This window comes from Athene cunicularia (assembly GCF_003259725.1).
Source record: "Athene cunicularia isolate RWA chromosome 3 unlocalized genomic scaffold, athCun1 chr3_part1, whole genome shotgun sequence".
Classification (NCBI taxonomy): domain Eukaryota; kingdom Metazoa; phylum Chordata; class Aves; order Strigiformes; family Strigidae; genus Athene; species Athene cunicularia.
In genome coordinates, this window is record NW_020799097.1 from 50,487,614 (window position 1) to 50,510,944 (window position 23,331).

Genomic DNA, 23,331 nt, shown 5'->3' on the forward strand with positions numbered 1-23,331 from the left:
AATATACAAAGCCCTAAATATTATTACAGTTTAAAAATACAGGTTTGGCAATTTTATTTTTTAAAAAGATGTAGAAATTGACAAACTATCAGAAAGACTAAGCTGAGAATTCAGTTTGTTACCCACATATAAGCTATCATTCCTTGATTTCTAGTATTTCAATCCCATTCACACACTAAACAATATTTTTGCCCAGTACATTTTCTAAAAAATAAAAAAGCATACAACAAGAGCAGCTGTAAAACCTGTCTCATGTCCTTCCCAATATACTTACCCATGCAAAATTACATTATTCACTAGTGAATAGTTCCTTCCTACACAATATAGTGTATATACTAGAAAATATTCTTTCAGGATAATTAGTTACCACATGAGCCTCTAACAATATATAACCAGGGTACCTTTAGAAAGCAAAACAAGTAAGCTATTCTAAGTCTATTAATACATTTTTCCTCCTCTGTTAATTCTGACACATAATTTAACACACCCATTGCCTGTTGATTCAGCTTCAGATCTTCACTACATTAGTTTTATTTAATTGAACGTTTTAGCAAAAATTAAGGTATATCTGAGTTTCACTTGAAACATTAGGCGTGTTTCTCATCAGGATCATTTCAATCTCACAGCTCAGTGGCTAGGAGATGGACTAAAAACTAGGAGACTGAACTGTCTCTCAGGCTTGGAGATAAGAACCTTGGCAGATCCTTGAGAACTTCAGTGGCTAAGGCTGAGCAAGCTCTGAAAAATGATGTACTAAATATAGTTCAGCAGTGCTAATTAGGAACCTACCACTCTGAAGGTAGAAGGGCAGTCCACAAGGACCAGACTTAAGGATTGTAACAGGAATATCAGAGTGCTGAAGAGACAGCTTGGTTCCTTTAGCCAGCAAAATTGAACCAAGCATTTATAAGACAACCTGACCAGGGTATCAGAAGTACCAAATAAACTCTGTTAAAGGCCATCTCTCGATCAGGTCTGTTGACATCCAAGAAGAAAAAGTTAGCCTTCAAAAATTTCCAGTCACAGATATCTGAGAAATCATTTCTTATCTCCCACTGAGGACACTACTAAGTAAACTGGCTGAGATTATCCATTACATATTCAGAAATCTGTTAAAGAGACTGCTGAGAGCTGAACCTGATGTTGAAGTCACCAGTCCTAAAGATCATTTCACAGGGAAGTCTTGCTCTTCCTTTCCTTTTTTTAAGATCATCTGAATTCACTGCTCTATGTAGGCAAGGAATTAGTGACAGGTAGGATCATTTTCTGCTAACACACAGTTGTTTTCAATGAGAAATTACATTCCCTCATTGTCATTCAAGGTGGACACAAACAGCATCACATTGCTGATACTGCTGGGGAGACATCAAGAAACTACACACAAGCCTTCAAGAGAATGGGGGTCTCTGAAAAGTTGAGTAAGCCTTTAGTTTTCAAGTTCATCAGTTCCCTTAACTCATGTGCATAAGCACACTTTCTCTAGTGTTCCCTGGCAATCAGAGTAATAATGAAGAAAGAAGGGTGACTAATGAAGAAAATTCACAGAGAATACTGAATATGCTTCTAAGCACAGCGAGAATGAAGATTCCCAGGGCAAGACCTGACACAGGGATTCTGCTGGTTCTGGAATACTGACTGAAGCTCTAGCTGCAGATCTGTAGAGACCCTCACCTGTGCAACATGCAGGGGCCTCACCATGAGCTGAAGATGTTGTCCAGACAGGATGAAGAGAGAGATGCTTGTCTTTGAGCTGAAGAAGCCTCGTTCTAAAGATTAGTTGCAGTCCAGACACCTTGCTGCTAAGGATTTCTGGAGAAACATTTCCCACTTACTGAATGTTAACACCTTAAGCCATGCCAAACAGAAGGTTTTCCTGAGGTGAGAAAATGTCTCTCACAAGATAAGCAGTGTTTAAAACCCTCTTGGGGATGGCATGGTAAGCAAAAAACAAGGAAGAGAAATTAAAAATATCTGAGAAAAAAAAAAAAAGGGGGGGGGGAAGAAATAATATGCTTGAAAGTCAGGGCTTTACTCCTAAAAACTAACAAGTAAGAGATGAAGAAAAGAATAAGGAAATAGTACAAAGTATGTACAAAGTAAGAAAAAGGAAATAGTACAAAGAAAAGATAGAAAGAGGGGAAAGGCTACTGAAGGTTCAATGTTAATTGAAAACTGGTTTTGCTAACATAAAAGGCACTCCAGCTTAGCAAAGAAAGAGTTATGCAGCATTTTGTTTCTTTATACAGAGGTAGAAGAAAAAAGGGAAATTACATCTTACTATGATTGAATAAAGGTTCTGGTCTGAATGCCTGCTATATAAATATTCACTAAAAAAACATACTCAGAAGGAGAAATGTTCTCTCCTCCCCAGATGAAGGTGTCAGATATCAGGGCCAAGAACAAACCTCATCAGTTAGGTTTCTTACATGGTACTGAGATTCTGTGTACAGGGAACAGCTGAATAAAAGGAAAAACAAGATTGGTCAATAGCTGTGAACAAAATGAGGATGTTATATGCACACAAGAGAACTATTTATCCATCTTCTAACAATGGCACAGCTGCACAGTGCTATCAGTTGTGTTTCACGTACGCTGGAATGCTATAGCCTGACATACACCAACACACACTAAGTCAGGCAGTACTGGAGTACTAATGTATCTGCAATATTGCTGGAAATAATAGGTAAGCATTTTTCTGAAGCAGATACAATCAGAAAGCAAGAAATACAGGGAAGAATGGCTAGGAAACAAAAACAGCTGTTGCTGTTGTCCAGAGAGTTTCTGTCGCCACAATGCTAAGAAAAGCTGTCAGAAGACAGATCCTTTTATGAAGTTAGAGAAGACTGGGAATAGACAGAGGGGAAAAAAAAAAAATTACTTACTGGCAATTTTCTATGTTGTATCAAGACAGACTGATGTGTTTTCATGCTCCAGGGAGAAAGGCAAGGACTATCAGTCAAAGCAGAAATAAATATTTCATCCTTTCATCTCTACTTCTTTTAAAGGTCAAAAAAATTTCTCAAACTGAACAATTAAAAGCAACACATCAAATAAACTATGAAAGGACTGAGAATCTGTATAGAGATACATAGCAGCTATTGCTGACATATTGATGTAAAGCTCTTTTCATTTTATATTAAAGCACAGTAAAACTGAATTCCTGTCATTTAATAGATATTGTTTCTGCACGCATGTCCCACTTACAAATAGTATCCAAGACCATAGAAACACAGTCCTGTTCAGGTCGAAAAGACCTCCAGAAGTCATCTAGTCCAACATCCTGCTCAAAGCAGATGCAATTAGATCCAGTTGCTTGACTAATCCAGTCGAGTTATTAATATCTCCAAGAATGGAGATCTAACGACATACATAACAGAACTCTACACTTAGCCTTTCTAAATAATATTTTTGGTATCATTTAAATTACTGGAGAATCTAATTCCATCACAGCTCTCTGTCCATATCATATCTGAAGAAAGGTTAAGAATGGTTGGTCTTAAAAGTCATAATGGCAGGAGATTAATCCTCTATTTCAGGGCCAGTAACTGAAAAATCTTACAGGCAGAAATGACTAAGTGCTAATCAGGTCAAAGACCATTAATTTAAATTTGCGTAACTTTACCATCAAAAGCAAAAGCAGGTCTAAAGGAAATGCAATCCTACCAGAACTCTCAGTTTCCACTCTCAGAGTGAAGACTCATTTCATCTACAACTTAAAGGCTGATTCTCAAACATACACATTATCCACAGAAAACAAAAAGGGAAGGACTGCAGAGAAGCTGGTTGCCAGGGCACTGCTGCGAAACCATGCCTGCTGGCTGTGACTCACAGGCAACTACTAAAATTTATCTGCATGTCAGCAGGCCTTGCTGTACACCAGTAACAGTCACACATCAAGTGAAGGCCGATTATTTGGGTTTAATCACATGAGAGAAAAAATTCCTATGCTAGAACCCCAAATCTTTTTGAATTTGTATTGCTACTAGCACAAACAGGCAGAAAAGCTAAAAGAATTCTGGAACAAAATACTTCCATGGGTGCTCATACCTTTGTAACACTATTTCCATTTTTATAGAGCAATCCTTAATGTTGCTGAGAAATAAGGATTATTTTGCAAAACATGTTTTATTTAATTGTAGGAAAAAATGGTTCTTTGTTGAAAACATACACAGTATAAACCAAAAACTTACTTCAGTTGGTATAAAACCTGTCTGCAGAAAATCTAAAAACACCATGATGCCATTTGGAGGGAAGAACAAAAGACTGAAGTAACAGGTTCTGCTCATCAGTGTTTAACTTTCAAAAATTCTGCATGAGCTATTCTGGGGTTGCTGTTGCAGAGTAAACAAGTGCATTTTTCCCCTCCTCTTTTACCTTGTAATTTCCACCACTGCATCTCTTTTTGACCACTAGTGAGTCACAAGTTCATGACAGAAACTCCTCTCAAGTGAAAATAACTAATTTAGGGCTCATCCCTATGTATGAACACTTCATGTAGAACCACATTCCTTTTACAGAAAAGGAGTTTACATAATTGTGGTTACGTTCCATTGAAAGTGTCTCTCTAACTATGCTATACATTAGGCAAGCCATATAACAAATGTGGAAGCATTCAATTAATACTTTTCTTCTCCCTTAACTGAGGTTTCTCTGTTCTGGTATTGCTTCATCCTGACCCCTCCTGAGCAGCTGTAAACACAACGTCAGGTGTAAGCTCTGTATACCAAGAAAACATAGCAAAAGCAGCTACTCAGTAAGTAAGTACTGAGACCATGATGTTGCGTTAGAAGTTGGTGTTCTTTAAAATTGAGAAACCAAGTGATTTGTGGGGGTTTTTTAAGGTCAAATGAAACTTCCAAATGAAAATATCAAATGTAATTGGTATGCCACCTATGAAAGGAAATTCCCCTAGATGGAGTATAAAATCAAATAAGAATTTTTCAAACAAGAAAACTAAAATAAATGAATACACTATTAATAAGAGTGACTCTGAAGGGGAGGCTAGTACACGAGCAGCTAGTCTTGAGAAGGGCTTTTGGCAGAATGAAGCAAAACCACAGATGGTGATCATATACTGCATCCTAATCTGATACGCTCTTTGTTCACTGGAAAGAATAGTTCCTTGCTGTTGCAGCAGCTATACTAGTAATGTTCATATTTATATGCTGTAAGTATTCCTGTCTCAACTGCATAATTCAGTGTCCTCAATTAGACTTCAACCTAAGAGCACCCTAACAGCTTTGAAAGGCTGCCAAAACAGAGCCACTATACAGTATACCATCAAACCAATAACTAAATCAATCTAACAAATTAGCCTACATCACCTATGACCCTAAGATAATGATGGAGTTGAAAGGCTTTTCACATTGAAGATGTATATAACATGCACATTTTAATATTTGATGTGTTGGTAGCTTTACTAATGTCCTAGTAGTTAAAAAGCTGTACTACTGGAAATTCAAAATGCTGTCATGCTGGTTCATCTGACAACTTTTTAAAGTTGCTGTAACTTAGAGAAAAAAATAACCCAGAAACCATCCATTTGAGAAAAACTCCGTCAGAGCTCTAGAGCTTGTAAAATATTCATTCCTCTCAAATACACCAAGGGAAAAATTGTTGACAGAAGGAGAAGGAAGAAAAATCTTTAGCTGTTTAAAATACTATGTAATAATTACATTTCTAGGTTTTTATTTTAAAAGGCAACTAGTTGGTGTTTTTTTTTCTGAATGAGCAAATTAAGAGAATTAAGCAACCAGTGGTATATTCCTTATTATGTCATATTCCCTATGCGAGATCTGCTCCAAATTAGCAATTACCGACTTCATTAACTACCAGATACCATTTTCTGTCGTGTTCCACTGGTAACAGAAACATATGGCTGAACAGTTTTAAGACATGCTGATGGAAAGATTTCTAGGTTGCTTTTACAGAATTCCATACTAGTCACTAGCCACAAAAAGAGTACTGTCAAGGCTCAGCCACAATTTTCTACCGAGAATTTGAAAAAGTGTTTCTACTTCAACAACAAAAACTGTGACGGTAAAATATATTAGTTCTAAATACAGCTATATCAGGACAATGTACTTACTTAGGCTACTGAGTTGTCTGATTATATTTGCCAAGGAGATATTGGTGACACATTCCAATTCATTCTTGATACCTCGGGGCAGAGCTGTGTGGCACAGGTGCCTGGGGTCTATGTTTCTTTTTACCAAGGGCATTCTGAAATGTATCAGAGGACCAGCAAACCTGTAAAGAAAGAAGACAAAATACTGTTATAAATTTAACTATATTTTAAATTCAGATTATGTCTAAAGTTAAATTGACTAATCCTAACAAGATAAAAATACCTCCATAGTACTGATGGAATTCATTGCTCTTTGAGTACATAAATCTTTTCTTCTTTGCCCAATGAAAGATTATTTCATTCTCTTTCTTTAAACCTTTACCTGACTCAGATGCCAGTGAAGTGACAAATAATTATTTACAGTTCATGCTTTTTTCTTTTTCCCCCTGAAAAAAAAGACAGTAAAATCTTTGTGGTACAAAAACATTAAAGAATTATTTCCTTCTTGATGAACTACTTCCTTATTCAGGCGAGGCAAAGTCCAACAAAAAATTCCCTTTATTATGAGGTCAAAGTCAAACTAGTTGCTTATTCCACCTGAAAGGTAGACATGATCCATCCATTATGTAATGTCATGTTACTAGCAGGAGTCACCCTTCTAGTCTAAACATCACTTCTAAATCACATCTAATCTAGGTAAGAAAAGAGAAGATGTTTCCCCTCTACCTACACTGCTACTGACAATATATTCAGCTAAGAAGGCATCTTCCAAATGCAAAAGTGTCCTCAGTAAACTTGCAGTGCGAAGTCCTCCACGATTTCAAAATCCTACCCCTCCACATCTTTTCATATCCACATATGCTAAATTAATTAAGACTACAAGTTCTGCAGACAGCTTACGAATCTGTGAATCCCAGGCTGTAATTTTCTGTACCCATGACACTGATTGGAAGGAGTGTCCCAGGGGGCAAGTTATGCCTCTTATCTTATTAGTGCTGCTTATTAAGATCTGTCTACTAAAACTCTTCTTCATGAAAAATGGATTCCCTAAAATTCTGTAATTTTCCCATCACCTGCCATGTAAAACTCTGAATGACCAATGCAAAACTCTTATTTGATATGCAGAGAATGGATACACTCAGTATTGGCATAACAGTCTCCTTTCAAATTGCAGAAGAGATCACACTTTCTAGAGACAGCAAGGCAGACAAGTTTTCCACAACACAACCTGCAGTCCTAATCCCTCAACAGACAGCCTGCCACACCTTCATCTGTCCTCTGCTTAGAAGCTTTATCCCAAAATGCTTCCAGTATGCAGCTAGGGCTTCATGTTGCACCACAGAATGAATCTTCCCAACAGTATATATTCTATCACTGTTATCCTTACTTGGGCGAAACAGAGAGACTTTTTGGGTAAGAATAATATAAGGTCATGGTGGTTGAGCTGAAATTTTGCTGACCTAGAATGGCATAGGGAATTAAGAGTCAAAGACAACTGTAATGGAGTATTTTCCTCTCGCAGACTGCTTAGATTTCTCCTTGCCACTTTTCCTGGGAGTATATTCTTTCACTGAAGCCAGGGCTCATAGCTGATGAACGCAGGCAGGATCCTTAAGTCTACCTGAGAAAAACCTGTTTCCAGGATCTGATTAGACTTCATTGTATTTTAACACCATGCCTACTGCCCTTATTTTCTTGAGAGAAGTATCAAAAACATTTTATGCTTTTGAGGGAGAAAAGCCAATGAAAATAAATCTTCTAGTCACTGGCTTAAGGGAAAGATTATACAACTCAAAGTATTGTAATTTAGTTTCTCAGTATTAACAGTAAAAATTATGTAAGTGTGCATGGGGCAGGGGTAAATTATAAGAACAGTTTTTTATTTTCTAGGAATATCCAAAATCTTTCTAGTCCCTAAATACCTAAAAAGCTAGCTGCTACATACGAGCTAAATTAAATAAAAAGTGCATATCTGAACAATGTCTCAGATAGAAGCAATGACAAATGTTTATAACTACAGTGAGACTTTATACCTGCTGGTGCAAGACACAAGTGCATCATGAAGCAAGGGAGATCAAATAGACCCCACCAGCAGAGCTTCTGTTTTAGGAGTGCACAACCCCTATACCCCCAGTGACAAGACCCTGAAGAAACCCTTAACTACAGGTTCGTTATCACGGTTCCCCAACAGAAAATAAAGGAACCATTCTGTCACTGTCAAAGAAACACAACAAATGATATATGAGCAGTGTTCTACAGAAGCAATTAAATATTAATTCCAGAGTTAAGTCCTTTCTTGATTACTGTTTTAATGATACTGTTGTATAAACAGCACAGTAGGCAAGTCTTTTAAAAAGAGATCCAAACAAGTTATGTAAAGAAACATTTTCACAGAAAAAGTACACATCTACATATAAAAGAAATGGAAATAGTCCTTATTTCTATCTAATATATATCTGAGTTATAAAGGTTAAAAAAAAAATAAATCTGTAAATAAGAAACAAAAACAGTTGATGACTAGTGCACTTTTTCTGTTGTTTTATGTAATCAAGATGTTAAGAAGTGAGGATATTGCTCTCCCTCTTTGATTTTATATCATTCATGAAAAAACTTGCCCAATTTATAGCATGTACAGATCATAAAGCTTCAGATGCTCAAGTGACAGATCTTTACAAAATTGTGTAATAGCAATAAGCAAAAAAAAAAATAAATCTTAAAAGTAATTCCAGCCAACTGTTAGCTAGATTTTAAGTAACAGCATTTGAGTGTGTACTGCCCTTTACTGGTCTAATTTGTTTCTATAATAAAATAGCTGTAAAGACACAGTATTAGCCCAAACATTTTCTCCAACAGGCCTAAAAAGGTGCTGCACAAGTAGAGATTAAGCCAAAACTCCCTGGATGTCAAAATATAAAACTCTAAACCTGAAAAAAGTCCATTTAAGAAAGTGGAAATTTTCTCACTTTGACCTCTCTAGAATTGGCAGAAAATCTACTCTTTGACCTTTTTTTCTCCCCAAACCCCCACAAATACCATTTTCTAATATCTGAATAATGCAGTTGTGGCTGTCCTACCCAAAGATACAGTATAACAAGAAAAGAGAACAGAGAAAGAAACCTAAGCATGATAAAAGGAAGAGTTTTAAAACAAGAATACCTTGGAAGGGAAACAAACGACGAAAGATATAACCGACACCTTCCAAATCATCATGTTTCAAAACTATGCAAGCTTGAACAGAGATTATTTCCCCACTTCTCACAGAAAAAATAACGAGGCAACAAGAAAAATATCACTCAAGCACTCTTAAAACAAAGGAAAAGGCATTTCATACAATGTTTATTAAATTGTGGAACTCAATGGCACAGGATGCTGTATAGAACAAAAGTACCTACTGGTAATTTGTCCACTACGAACCACATATTCTTTGCAGTTTGTTGCAACCACTAGAAGGTCTTGATGATTTCTCCCCCATCGTATTTAGCCATCCTAGCACGGGGAGCAATAGGTGTGCAACAGCAAACAGAACTTTACTGTACCCAAACAATTTCTTCACTCCTATAAAAGATGTCTTTCCTAACGCAGTTCTTATCAAGAAAGCTGAAAAATTATGAAATCACTGTATTTATTATGCAGCTTTAGAGCTGTGAAAGAAGAAAAAAGGCATTGTTACAAGCTAGTATATCCTTTAGGTGAAAAGCAAAAAATTACACACACCCCCAGCCCCGGCTCCCAAACCATACATTACCCAAGCTCCACTCAGGCAGCAAAGGAAAAATTCATTCCTAGATTGTAAAATCCTGTTACCACGTTGCTCCTGAGTAAGCCCTAGAAACTGTTCATAATCCAAACAGGCAGAAGAGAGAAGAGGCTTGTCAGTGTGTAAGAGGTTCCCTAGGCTGGCAGGTTACATGACACCTCCTCAGAGACTTACAGTTCCTCCTCCCTTTGCACAGGTCTCAGAGCTCTCCCTCCCCTCAGCCCCACTGCTCCCCAGCTCCAAACTCAGGGAAGAGAAGGCAATCCTCAAACACAAGTATCTCCTCTTCCCTACTGTCCCATATAAATCTTTGAGGCAATTCTTAAGAAGCAGCACTAGTTTACACTTGAGTGAAATGGAAGTGCTTTACTTTACAGTGATCTTAAACTGAAACTCTTCACAAAGATATGCCGATCTCTCTTGCAGAGCCACTACTGAAAACTCTCTCCTTCAGTTCCTATGCATCCTTTGAAGCGCTCTGAATCCACTTGAGAAGCCAATTCTAATCTTCTTTACAAACCCCTCTGCTACTTCAGTTGCACAAAGGCTGGCACAACCTCATCCCCCACACATATGCTGAGGCTATGAGTACATAATACGAGTATGTGTACATAATGACTGTCTAATGTTTTTATTAATCTATCATGCTTTGATATATAATTTTTTTTAGGAATTATGTAAAATGCTCCAGTTAATTTTCAATTAATTCCCATTACTTAAAACACTGCAGAACAATGGCACTAATGAAAGTTAATTAATATCTTTTCAGAAGAACAGCCTTAATGAGATCCGACCACACTTCTTTTCAGAAGACAAGTTGTTTAGTGTGTTGCACAGCCCTCCTCAGCTATTAGGGACTTTATGGGTGACACTCTTCTATCTCTGTCTCATACTTCTCAAACGGTGCTGGCAGAAGCCGAGACACCTGTTCCCAGGGTGCCTGCCCCCAAGCCCAAGCCCAGCCCTGGCGGGAGCCGCGCTACTCTGCCCAGGACGGTTTCACCCTGCTGCTGCCGCTGCTGCCAAGCGAAGGCCCCGGGTAGCACCGATGCAGGAAACAACTATCATTTTCCCTTCGACACGCTCCTGTAGAAATATTTCAGAATTGCAAGATGTGTGGAGAAATGTTACATTACTGGAAGCTTGTGAAAAATTTGAAATGTCAGTTGTCACAGTAATGATTCGGGTTTTCTAGCAAGTACAGTAATACAAGTAGGAATGAAAGCACAACACTAAGGTGGGGAAAACTAGCTAACTTGCCCAACAGTCTAACTGGTAATTAAACTATACTTCAGTTTTACTTTCAGACGACAAATGAAATTCCACAATCACATGTCTTTTTTAATGAAAGTTTACGTCTGCTTAAGTTACATTTCATCCTACTAAACTTGACGTTATTTTTTTAGTATTAATGAAAAACATTCATCTGTAATTTTTATACAATATAGCAATAATGCAACACTAAATACCCTTGCTTTCACAGAGCTAAAATTAATTTCAAACACTTCTATAGCATATCTTTATGCCTTAATATTATCACACTCCTTGTAATCTTCCTTTAAGTATGTGCAACAGCAATGACTTTCATATGCCTCATTTAATTGATCACGTTCTAGCTGCTGGCAGAACAAACCACTATTTCAAACACAACAATCAATTTAACAGTTCCCCCACCCACCCTTAGAAGCAGAAATAGAATGTACAATAGTTTTTATATTTGCTTGCGTAATAATGTACTAACTGCATCTACAATATACAGATTTGGGGACAGAATGAAAGTAGCTAATAAAAATCCTCAAATGTGTTAATTAATCTGGAAAAATCAGAGTTGCATCAGTTAACAAAACAAGATACTTCTCTTGTCAAATTTTCTCTTAATTATACTGTGAGACAACATGTTATACCAGTTGCAGAAAATCTGAAGATTATGATCTTATAATATAGACCTCTGCTATGAAAAGGCAAATGTGCAGACTTCATGCAGCTTGTTTCTCTGCAGCTCTCACTGTAAGATCAAGATCCAGGTAAAAGCTTGTGAAGAAACAGACACCAACAGTATGGTGCCCTTCAAGAAAGTAGGCCACTACCACCTACTGCTGAGTCAACATAACAATTTTAAAACTCTAAAGGCAATTAACATCCCTTAGAGGATACATCTTGGAACTGACAAGATGACAACTGACATCTTAAATTGACAATTCAACAGAAATGTGTTAAAATTACAGTTTTGCAATCCGTTCTGTTATGAACCATGTTACGGAATTGAAAGATCTTCTTGGAACACTTCCCTCAAATCTCAGTCTTATGCAACTCACAAAAATTTTTCTAAGTGCAAGTGAGTAGGAAAAGATGACCTTATTGTAACTAAAAAGCAGTGTGAAAGAAAATAAATGCAAAATATATTACTAGAAAGTGATGCTGACATCACTGCTGTTTCAGAAAGAGTGTAAAATGAATTGTTTACATCTTAAGACCTCCTAGACTAGATTGTCTATTCAAAAAAGTTGTTACACGTTTGGTCAACATTAAGGATCAATGTCTATATAAAGTATATAAACGAAGTTAATAAATCGTTTTTTTATTAAACCACAGGCATTAATATTTATTTTGTTTGTAGTCACAAATATAAAAAATACCATTCTTCAAGTAACACCAATAACAGTATCTGAAACATTCTCTAAATATTCTGTTGCTGAACTGAAGATAAGATTATGCAGGGATGGATTAATATGTCAATGGGCCACTGAAGTCTCCATCTCAGTAACACTGCATAGGAAAATATCTGATTTGCAAGGTAATAATGAACAGATTGTAAAAAACAATCTAACTTATAAAATGTATTTAGAATGCATTTGTAATTTTTATTCTGTATATAATAATGACTGACTTCCGTATTGTTTTAATTGTCTGTGACAATTACTATTTTCTTTCTGCAGAACAATCTGTAACCATCTTAGTACATCTGTCACATCAGACAAGCAGAAAACAGACATCGCAGTCACAAAAATGGGTAGGACTTGTAGTTCTACTCAATCTCTGAGGCATAATTACAGACAGTGCTACAAAATTACTTTTCAACCGCTACCATCCAGCCAATTTTCTCCCAGATGTGCATCCTAAGACTACAATATCTCCCCCACACAGGCATGCACACCTGCACACACACAGGCACACTCATCTTTAAAGAGCATAGAAAAAACAGTTGAAAACTATGTGGTTGATTATAGACACAAACTGCAGCTACATCTACCTCCTTGCCAAAATTTCAAAGTTTCATCTTCATTCAGCCAAAAAAAAAGAAAAAAAGGGCAATAATCTTTACATTCAAAAAACATTTTATATTCTCAGCCCTAAATTGGTTCTGACTATCATGAATTAATAGAGTAAAAATGAAGTAAAAATGAAGAAATGGGGTGATTAATTATATGTATGCTAACTTTTAAGAGCTTTATCTGTGATATAATAGCTTTTCCAAAAAATCTTTAATAGTTCCTGACACTGAGGTGACTCATGATGGCAGCAACAGCAGAATTTTCAGTATGGATAACTATGCAAAATATGACCCCCTAGTATCAATGCAGCAAGTACAGCTTTATTAATAGAAAGAGAAGCAATATATCAGGGGAATAAGCTGACATGACAATTCATAACTACCTCAAGTTCTAGAGGAGCCAACAGCCTATTTTCAGTGAGTGAAACACTGCAATCTGGATTGAGTCAAGCAGCTACGTGTAACAAAATACAGCATCATAACCACTTCCTTCTGAGTGAGTCCAGCCCTCAGGGCTTCCATACCACTTCCAAATCTGTTGGGGAAGATCATTTGAAGTTTGACTCTGGCTACAACTCACTGTATAGCTTTGGGCTTCCTCAGGGTCCTTACACACATGCTGAAATTCCTCCCACCTCTGTTTTGTTTGTGCAGTCACTAGCCCCTCTTGTCCCAGTATGCAGATGACAGATGCTGTCACCATCATTTATAGAGTCCTCTCCTCTGCTCAAGCTTTAATGAAAGATTTCACTTCCATTATTCGTACAGAGCAAAAAACTAAGCTTTCTTAAATACAAGGAGAGAATATTCAGCTCCATATTGGTTTCTTTTTTCCAATACCGATGCAGTTAAATAAACAGTATGTGGGTTTTGCAAATCTCATCCTTTTTGTTACGTAGAATTCCTGTTAGTGAAGTGGAATTCAAATACAAACGATTCAGAGCACAGCTGCTTACAAACTGTGGCTTTTTTAGATAGTTTCTTTCTACAAGACTAAGCTCTGCTTGATTTCACCTAACTGAAGGTTTTTCCTTTGTTTTCACCTCTGATTTTCTGGAACATAAACAAGTACTTACTGATTTGTCAATTTGTTAGGCACTGATACTTTTAACTGTTTCAACCATTGCTTCCTTTATTTTTTCCCCACTACCAACAGCTTCTCAGCATCTTACTACAGCAAAAGAAAAAAAAATCCAGCCACTATCACTGCAATTATCTGATGTATCTTGCTCATAACTGTAAAAGCATTTCTGTTTGTCTTAATAAAGAACTATTTAAATCAAATTGCTCTTGTAAGAAAGAAAAAAAAAAAAAATTCAGGTCCAACACTACCTACCCTGAACAGTAGGACTGCTGGAGGCAATAAGGTACCAAGCCACTTGCATTTCTGGCTCACAGACAAAATTCAGTGAACAAAGTTAGACATGACACTGTTTAGCATGTCCTCAGCAAGAAACATTCAGACTTACAAATTTCCTTCATATTAAATATTTTAAGCAAAAATGGAAATTAAAGAAGCTAGTGAATTTTATTTAGCATAACAACTTACTTCCAAAATATATAACGTAAAAAACATGGAACACAAGAAGAATAAATTTCTGATTTAAAAAAAAATCCCTAGGTACATTAAAACCAAAGTAATAAAATAGCAACACTTAAGATTTCGAGATGTTAGATTAGAATTAATTGCTATTTGGGGATTTTTTGCTTACAATTCTACTTCTCAGTATCTTTAAACTAAAACTTTTGTTATATAAATGATGATCCAATCGCTTCATGACCTGTGATACTTTAAATTTACAAAACAGTAAACAGTTAGAAACTGAATAGCATATAATTGCATTCCTCAAATCCAAATGCAGATCTTAAAGACACATAATACTAATCATCAATTCTTTTCCTTCTAACATTGAAACTACAGTATTAAACTACAGTTTTGTAAGTAAACTTACAAAACCAATCCTGTAAATAGTTCACAGAAAAAATGAGAATCATTGTCCCCAAACAGGCACATTCTCTAATGACACCTTACTACAACAACAACAAAAAAAAAAAGAGAAATGCATCATATATGTCCATATATTAATGGAGAAATATGTCATGTGGAACCACACTGCACTTTATTGTTAGGATATTAATCAAGAAAAAAAATAGTGACTCCTTCCACTTGTGTTTCTATTAATCTTTCTGAAGAAATTAATTTTAAAAATATAAAACGTATGCACAATGCATTTGTATTATATACATGTGCACACACTGCTACCTCTAAATATTTTAAGTTATTACCAGTAAGACTTGAAAAAAAGAGATGCAAAATTTCTTATCAGAATTACTAAATATTATTCATATTATCCTGTACTCATTAGTTTTCTCCTAGTGAGCTCCTGTCAGGTCATTTGATTAAAAACAATTTTGGAAGTATCCTGGATTCTAATTTAGGTACAGCTAAGAATGCTTAAATTAATTTTTGATTACAAGTTTTCCTCTGTTCCCCAAAAGCTAAAAATGTATTAATGCATAACATACTATGTGATTTGAAATTGCTTTTTGAGACCTATGTTTTATCTGATGACATTTTTTTCTCAGCATTAATCTGGTCTTCCTATTAACAGTTTCTACGTACAGTGTATAACACAAAAGCCCTGTGATGGATTGTAACAAAAGCTCTTTATTATAGTCTTGACAGAGACAGATAACTAATCCAGTGCTAATTTAAAATCAAAACCTTAGTACCAGAAGTGAGGGTACAAGGTTCCATGGTTTTAGCATATCTATCATAACATACTACCTTTGAAAATTTTCTACAATTTTTCTTGAAAACATGTATTCTATATATTAACAGTTACCTTTGTTACATAGTCCTCCACCAGTTCAGGATAAAACCTATTAAACGTGCATGCCAATTTTATAACTTAATTTTATAAAATTTACTAAATGCGTGTAAAATGAATGCAAATATACTTCTATTGCACTGATAGAACAACCTGCTTTTGCGTGGACAGTATATTGTGGCAGTACATTATAAATATTTAAAGAAAAGGTACCTGAACTTCCCAGCTGCCAAGAAAAGTAACCTGGCAGGTACTGGGAAGGTAAGGTGTTCCACCCTGGCTAGGGCACTGAATTGCTGCATTCTCCATCAGTGATGCACTGCCAACTTCCACATCTCCCCACACCAAGGGAGCCCCCGGGGCTGTGGCACTATCAATCGCAGCCAACACCTCCCATGCTGGCTGGCTTCGAAGCAGGCTGGCCCTCGCACAAAGGCATTAGAATTCAACACACAGTGCCCGGCCTTAACAACAGAGCTGTCCTTACAAAGGAAACCAAGAAGCGCTCACCCCCAGTGACCGAAGCCTGCCCTTTTTTCCCCAGACACAACTGGAGAACCCCCTGAAGGCTGAGCGATTAAGAAATAATTATTCCTTTGGTTCCAAGCTACAACTAGTAAATATTAAATTACCATGTGCTAAAAATGAAAGAAATGGGTGAGGAAAGGAAGGAAGGGGGCCTTTCACTGCGTTGACCTTACTGCTGAATCCAAGAAGGAAATTGGATGCTAATGAAATAATAAATAATGTCAAGAATCTACAGTATCAATGTACAGAGGGCTGTTGACTAAGACATCGTATACAATGCAGGGTCTACTTATGCAGTTCCTGTATATTAATCCACTGGTGATAAACACTATACTAACTAGTACTCACTTACTAAACTAAGTAATAGGTGTCAACAATGATTATCAGAAGCTTTTTGTGCCTCAAAACATGTCTAGAGATTTTAAGTTGTTCGCACTGCAAGAGCCAGAGATAAGCCATTTATTTGAAAATGAAATTTTCACTGCACTTTATGCTACGATACTAAATTCTGAAATGCATTTTATGCTACGATACCAAAACCACAAATGACAGATTATTGGTTTTGATTTTCTTTTTCACAGTTTTAAAAGAAGAATTAAGATACACCAACTATCAAGTCGGATGTACAGATGTTTAATAATCACCGTATTATTGCAAGCTAAGCTCCTCTGTAGATTAGTTTTTCCCCCTTGTGAACAGTAAAATTCCACAGAAGAGGATTTGTTGCAAAAAATGTGAATGCTCATAAACAACATTTTGCCCTGTCTACTGTCATTTATGCTACTTAACATGTTTGAACAGACATGCTGCAGGAAAAAGGTATTAACATGCACAGAGAAGTTGTTTACTTTTGAACAGAATTATTATTAAATATTCAACAGTCCAAACCCACTTATGATTTACATGGTTGAAGGCTAGAAATTGGTTGTTTCATCCTTCTCTCAGTCAAAACTCCCCACTGAAGTAACAGGTTTGTTAAGTAAAGACAGGAGGACTCAGATGTGCCTGTTTCTTACCCAGTGCATTGTCATTTCGGACAATAATTTCTCAATTTTCATCATTTTAGATAGAGGGTTTCCCATAATTTCTTGGGTAAACTCTCCTACAACCACCTACATCTCATACACAGGAAAACATGTCAATTCTCCCTCTCTCCCTCACAGTTTTGTTACCCTGTACTTTCAGATAACAGATATTAGTTCTTACTTCTTGTTGACTGTAACATTCAGCCATTTACAGGTATTGTACCCTTTCTTTGTTAGCAATTCTACGAAGTGATAAATTTCTGTTCTTATTTAGCTGAAAAAAAATTAAAGCATCACTCATTCCAATAATGTTTATTATTCTTACCCAAGTACCATCTAAATTATTGGTATTATTTTAGCAAGGTGGCATCCAAAATTGAGAAGAGCTCTCTGGATGCATTTGTATTACACGAACATACCTAAACAAGTCTAAACATCAGGATGGTGTTTAGCCAGCAATGTGTGCTCACAGCCCAGAAAGCCAACCATATCCTGGGCTGCATCAAGAGAAGTGTGGTCAGCAGGTCGAGGGAGGTGATTATCCCCCTCTACATCACTCTCATGAGACCCCCACTGGAGTCCTGTGTCCAGCTCTGGGGCCCCCAACACAAGACAGACACGGACCTGTTGGACCAGGTCCAGATGAGGGCCACAAAAATGGTCAGGGTGCTGGAGCACCTCTTCTATGAGGAAAGGCTGAGAGAGTTGGAGTTGTTCAGCCTGGAGAAAATGTGGCTCTGGGAAGACCCTACTGTGTCCTCTCAGTATGTAAAGAGGGCTAATAAGAAATACGGAGAGAGACTTTTTACAAGGCCCTGTAGTGACAGGACAAGGGACAATGTTTTTAAACTGAAAGAGAGTACATTTAGATTGGACATACAGAAGAAATTCTTTCCTGTGAGGGTGGTGAGGCACTGGAACAGGTTGCCCGGAGAAGCTGTGGCTGCTCCCTCCCTGGAGTGTTCAAGGCCAGGTTGGACGGGGCTTTGAACAACCTGGTCCAGTGAAAGGTGTCCCTGCCACAAGGTTGGAATAGGTGATCTTTAGAAATCCCCTCCAACCCAAATAATTCTGTTTCTATGAATTCTTTCAGTTATACCATTATTTGTTGCTATCACCCACTTTAAATTCGCACCTGCATAAATTCAATTTTGCAATTTCGGATTTTTTTTTCCTAATAAGATTTCTAGTTTGGATGTCCTTTGAAGGTTGAATTCCACAGTCCAGACTCTCAAAATCTTCATCCTTTAAGTAGTTATTCTGAAGTTAAATGAGATTCTTTGCACGACCACATTTACAACTTGCAATAAGTTTTTTTCTATTAGCATAATTTATAGGACTTCCAAACAATAAATAAACTTCTACAGAAAACTGAAGAAACTACTCATGCCAATATTCATTAAGAAGAAATGTGATGCTATTTTCACTTCTGTTACAACACTCTGATGGAAGAGAAATAAGGCTCCATCCTTTGGCCTGTAAAGAAATCAGTTTTCATTTAGCAAATTTATGTAGCAAGTAGGGATTACATGCATGAAAGTTTTAAAAATGGTTATATTTTAATAAATTAGTTCTAATATCTGATAATTTCTGCAAGCCATAATTTAAACACCTTAAAATATACCATAAAAAAAAATTTCCAGAAAAAAAATTAGATTTCTTTGTAATTTCATAAGCAGCGTTTAAAAAGCTCATATTTACATAAGTATTTTAACCTAAATTTAAATACTAAAATTAATTCTAGCCAGCATTTACTTTCATTATCCATGTCTGAGTTTGAGAAATATTCTTGCCAGGAAAGGAATAAATATTGCAGAGAAAACTAATTTTTTTCATGAACACTGGAACTAATTAAAGCTAGTCCGCTCAAGGCTTTTGTGTCATGGTTGATTGTGAGCTTTAACTAAAGCTATTCCCATAATTGAGATATCTGTAAGATGCCTTTCCTCTCTGGTTTCCTGTATCTATTTACATGTAAACTAACACGGTCACCTTTCCACTGCCCAAAACATTTGCAAAGACATACATTTTCATAATATGTGCAGGAGTTTAACAACGTTTCAAATATCTGTTCCCCTATGAAATTTGTCTCAAACCAGAGAGCACTTTAGAAATGATTGGCATGAAATAGGAATCACAGACAAAGAATTACTGCATTCACCTTCTTTTCTTGACCCCAGGTTTGGAAACTTGATTTTTAAAATAAATAGGTTTTGTGCTGTCCTTTGAATAATTAAAGTTACTCGCTTAAATAACTGGAGGCACAAATATGAAATAAAAACATCTTTAAATTCACACATTCTTGTACTTTCTGATTTGGGCTTGGAAATACAAAATCTATGGGAATGGAAACTGAACTGGAGACATCACCTCAGTTTCAAGCCGAGACAAACAAGTCACATTTGGTAGCTCTGCGAGAGAACTTTATCATCATGGGATCAGAACACTGTTTTCAGTTGTGTGTTCCTCTTACATCAGACTTCTTCAGTAAGAGACAGTAAAGGTATGCATACAAGGCTTATGGCAGCAACTGTATTAAATCAGTATGACCAAAAACCATATGTATGCATGTACATATTTATCAGGGAAAAGAAGGTGTTCTCAGTCTGCAGGAAAAAACATCCATTGCCCTCAGGACTATTACATGTGACAATCATAGTATCTTCTGTGATAAGGGAAACACTGTGTAAACACAGATCTCTGCTGGCTCCTTTGAGGAAGTGGAGGGACCACACACATGAAAAGGAAAAGAAAAGATGGTGAATGTGTTTATTCTCTACTATACAGCAAAAAGATCAGCCTAGCCAGCCAAGAGGAAGAGCAAACCTAGTAAGGGTGATAATAAAGTTGACTCCTCCTCTCTTAACAAGTATTTAGACAAAGAGTAGATAGTGATTGAATAGGAATGGAGAAAATAAGATTATCTTTAGCTGTCTCTACAGGGTGCTCTGAAAAGATAGCCTGGAATTGTTAGACTTTGAACTAGTACATATAATTATCAAGTAATAAAGATACCTGTTTGCCTCAGAGGTAGATAACATTAAGAACCAAGGAACACAATGATTTCAGTAATTTCTTCTGCATTTAAGATATGTTAACTGTAGATATTCAGAGAATTTAGGACACAGTATTGGAATAAAACTGTATAAAATTCTAATTATCAAATATTCGTGGTTTCAAGCACAGAAAAAGGAAGGAAAAGGGCATGACTGGGAATACAGCAACAGTCACTTCAGCAGTCTCTGCGGTCAGCAGGGGGAGATCACCAGACCTAGGTAAACATCTGCATTTCCGGAGAATGCACAGAAATCAAAGTGCATATAAAGAGCAATCCAGTCCATTTACATTACTCTTTTTTTTTTTTTTTTTTTCTACCAAGGATGTATGGAACCAAGAAGAAACCTAAAAGGCCTCTGTGTACTTCATTTTAACTCTATCTGCCCTCTCTGAAGTACCAAGGAAGGATGGTTCTTGCCTCCTGAACACTAACTAGCCTGCTGTTTGGAGAACTCACTAGAGAAATGAAAAGACTGATTAAAGGATGGAAACCAGATTAAGAGGAATGAATTCATGCCTCCCTTATTGCAGTAATCAAATGCATTAAGCCACAGAACATTTTTTGTGAAAGCACTTGAAACTGAGCAAGCAAATAAGGAAGCCAAATCTTATCCAGAAATTGGGATATTAGCTGCAAGTGGTAGAACTAAGTTTCCAGATCTTAATCCCGGAAAATAATTATGCATTTAAAAAACATGCATTGTCATTGGATAAAACCATCTCCAGATTTATTGATTAGAAAATTAGATACGCATCCTTCCAATTTAATGTCCTGGTTACTCAAAAGGCATTTTTCTTCTACTGCCTTGTCCTTTCTCCCCTAGAAAGTGGAAGATCTAAGTTTAAATCACTTAGCTTGAGAGTTGCACCCATATTTCTCAGTGCCCTAACATGGCATGACTAACTGAATGCTCTATCAGTCAGGGACAGTAATGACCACTCTTACATGAATCACAGAATCATCCAGGTTGGAAAAGACCTTGAAGATAACCTAATCCAACCATTAACCCCACACTGACAGTTCTCAACTACACAATATCCCTATACTCATATATATATCAGTCACAGATCTAATCCCCAGCTCACCTTTTCAAGCTTCTCCTGTGACTGATAAAGAGAATTTAGAAGGCTGTCCAGAGATCTACACAAATTAAGCACCTCTAGGTTTGTGTGGATGACTCGAATTAAATGTCTCAGCTATGCAGGGAAGAGCCTAATGTATCTGTACATATAATGTTAAGCAGTCTTTGAAAATAGATAGATTTGACTATCAGAAATGCATATATTCTGAGTAGCTAAATTACAATTTGGGTAGGATATATCATCCTTAAACCACAAATCTAATCCTATGCAATGCAGCAGACACCACTGTATAATACCTTCCATGAACTAAACTAATCAAGATCCATCTTAAATCTAGTTAAATCCTTGCCTCTGATACTAACTTGAAGCACAATTCACTCCTGAAATGACCGGACACAATATCATATCATATCACAGAATGGTTTGGGTTGGAAGGAACCTTAAAGATCATCTAGTTTCAACCCCGCTGCCATGGGCAGGTACATCTGCCACTAGACCAAGTTGCTCAAAGCCCCGTCCAACCTGGCCTTGAACACTCCAGGGAAGGGGCATCCATCACTTCTCTGGGCAACCTGTTCAGTGTCTCACCACCCTCACAGTGAAGAATTTCTTCCTTATATCTAATCTAAATCTACCATCTTTCAGTTTAAAACCATTGCCTCTCATCCTATCCCTACACTCCCTGATGAAGAGTCCCTCCCCATCTTGCCTGTAGCTCCCCTTGAAGTACTGGAAGGCCGTTATAAGGTCTCCCTGGAACCTTCTCTTCTGCAAGCTGAACAACTCCAACTCTCTCAGCCTGTCTTCCTACGAGAGGTGCTCCAGACTCCTGATCATCTTTGTGGCTCTCCTCTGGACTCACTAGAGCAGGTCCATGTCCTTCTTAATCTGTGGGTCCCAGAACACAGGACTCCAGGTGGGGTCTCATGAAGGTGGAGGGAGAGAATATGACAACTCCATTCTAGATTTATGATTAATAGCAGTTTTTTCTGATTCTAAGTGTTCTCCATCGTCTACTTTCCTTAGAAAATTATCTCTCCAACTGTACTTCTGTCCTTTACTAAATTCCCAGTTTTACATAAAAATATATAAAGCGTATTATATATACATTTAAGATAATTAAAACCAGGCAACAACATGCCTTTCTGATGGAAGGGCAAGTTGCATTGTCAAGGGAGTTCAGAATACCTTATCACATGGACTTTGGTTCAAGTCAAGAGGTGTTATTCAGATTCTGATTCAGGTTACTTTATTAACTTACAGATGAGAAGACTGTCCAGGAGACTGTAACTAGTATGCTGATGAAACACCAGTCAGGAATCCACATAACCTGGAGACATGCCTGAAAAGGAGGGGATGTGTATTTAATAGCATGGGATTCAGCATAGGGGCAGGCTGTTACATGGCCCAGAACACCTAAGGAGCTCATCAGTGTATGGAAAGAAGATGTAGGGAGACACTAGGAAAAATCCATTGCACAGATCACAACTTGGAAAAGGTGAACATAGGTGGAAACCGAGTCTGGAGTCATTCTGCTGTTCTCCAGGGGTCTCCGTAGGGGTTAGTAGAACTTTTTATATATAATAATATCCCCAAAACAGGGAACCTTTAACTAATAAAGAGAAAGGAGCTATTATTTTTACATCACAAAAGGGCTACTTTATGCATAAGAACGTTATCAGATCCAATGGCACACAATGATAAAGGTCAGA

General features: G+C 37.0%; 1 protein-coding gene across 1 annotated transcript in view; it reads right to left on the reverse strand.

Moving 5' to 3' along the window:
* The window catches only part of WASF1 (WAS protein family member 1), a 46,490-nt gene extending 23,591 nt beyond the window's left edge, over positions 1-22,899 (reverse strand). The window contains exons 1-2 of the mRNA XM_026846114.1: positions 22,881-22,899; positions 6,089-6,249 (exon numbers count right to left, since the gene is read on the reverse strand). Coding sequence (XP_026701915.1) covers positions 6,089-6,221 — 133 coding nt within the window. The 5' untranslated portion in view covers positions 6,222-6,249; positions 22,881-22,899. The remainder of the gene's footprint in view (positions 1-6,088; positions 6,250-22,880) is intronic.
* Between the last annotated feature and the right edge of the window lie 432 nt (positions 22,900-23,331).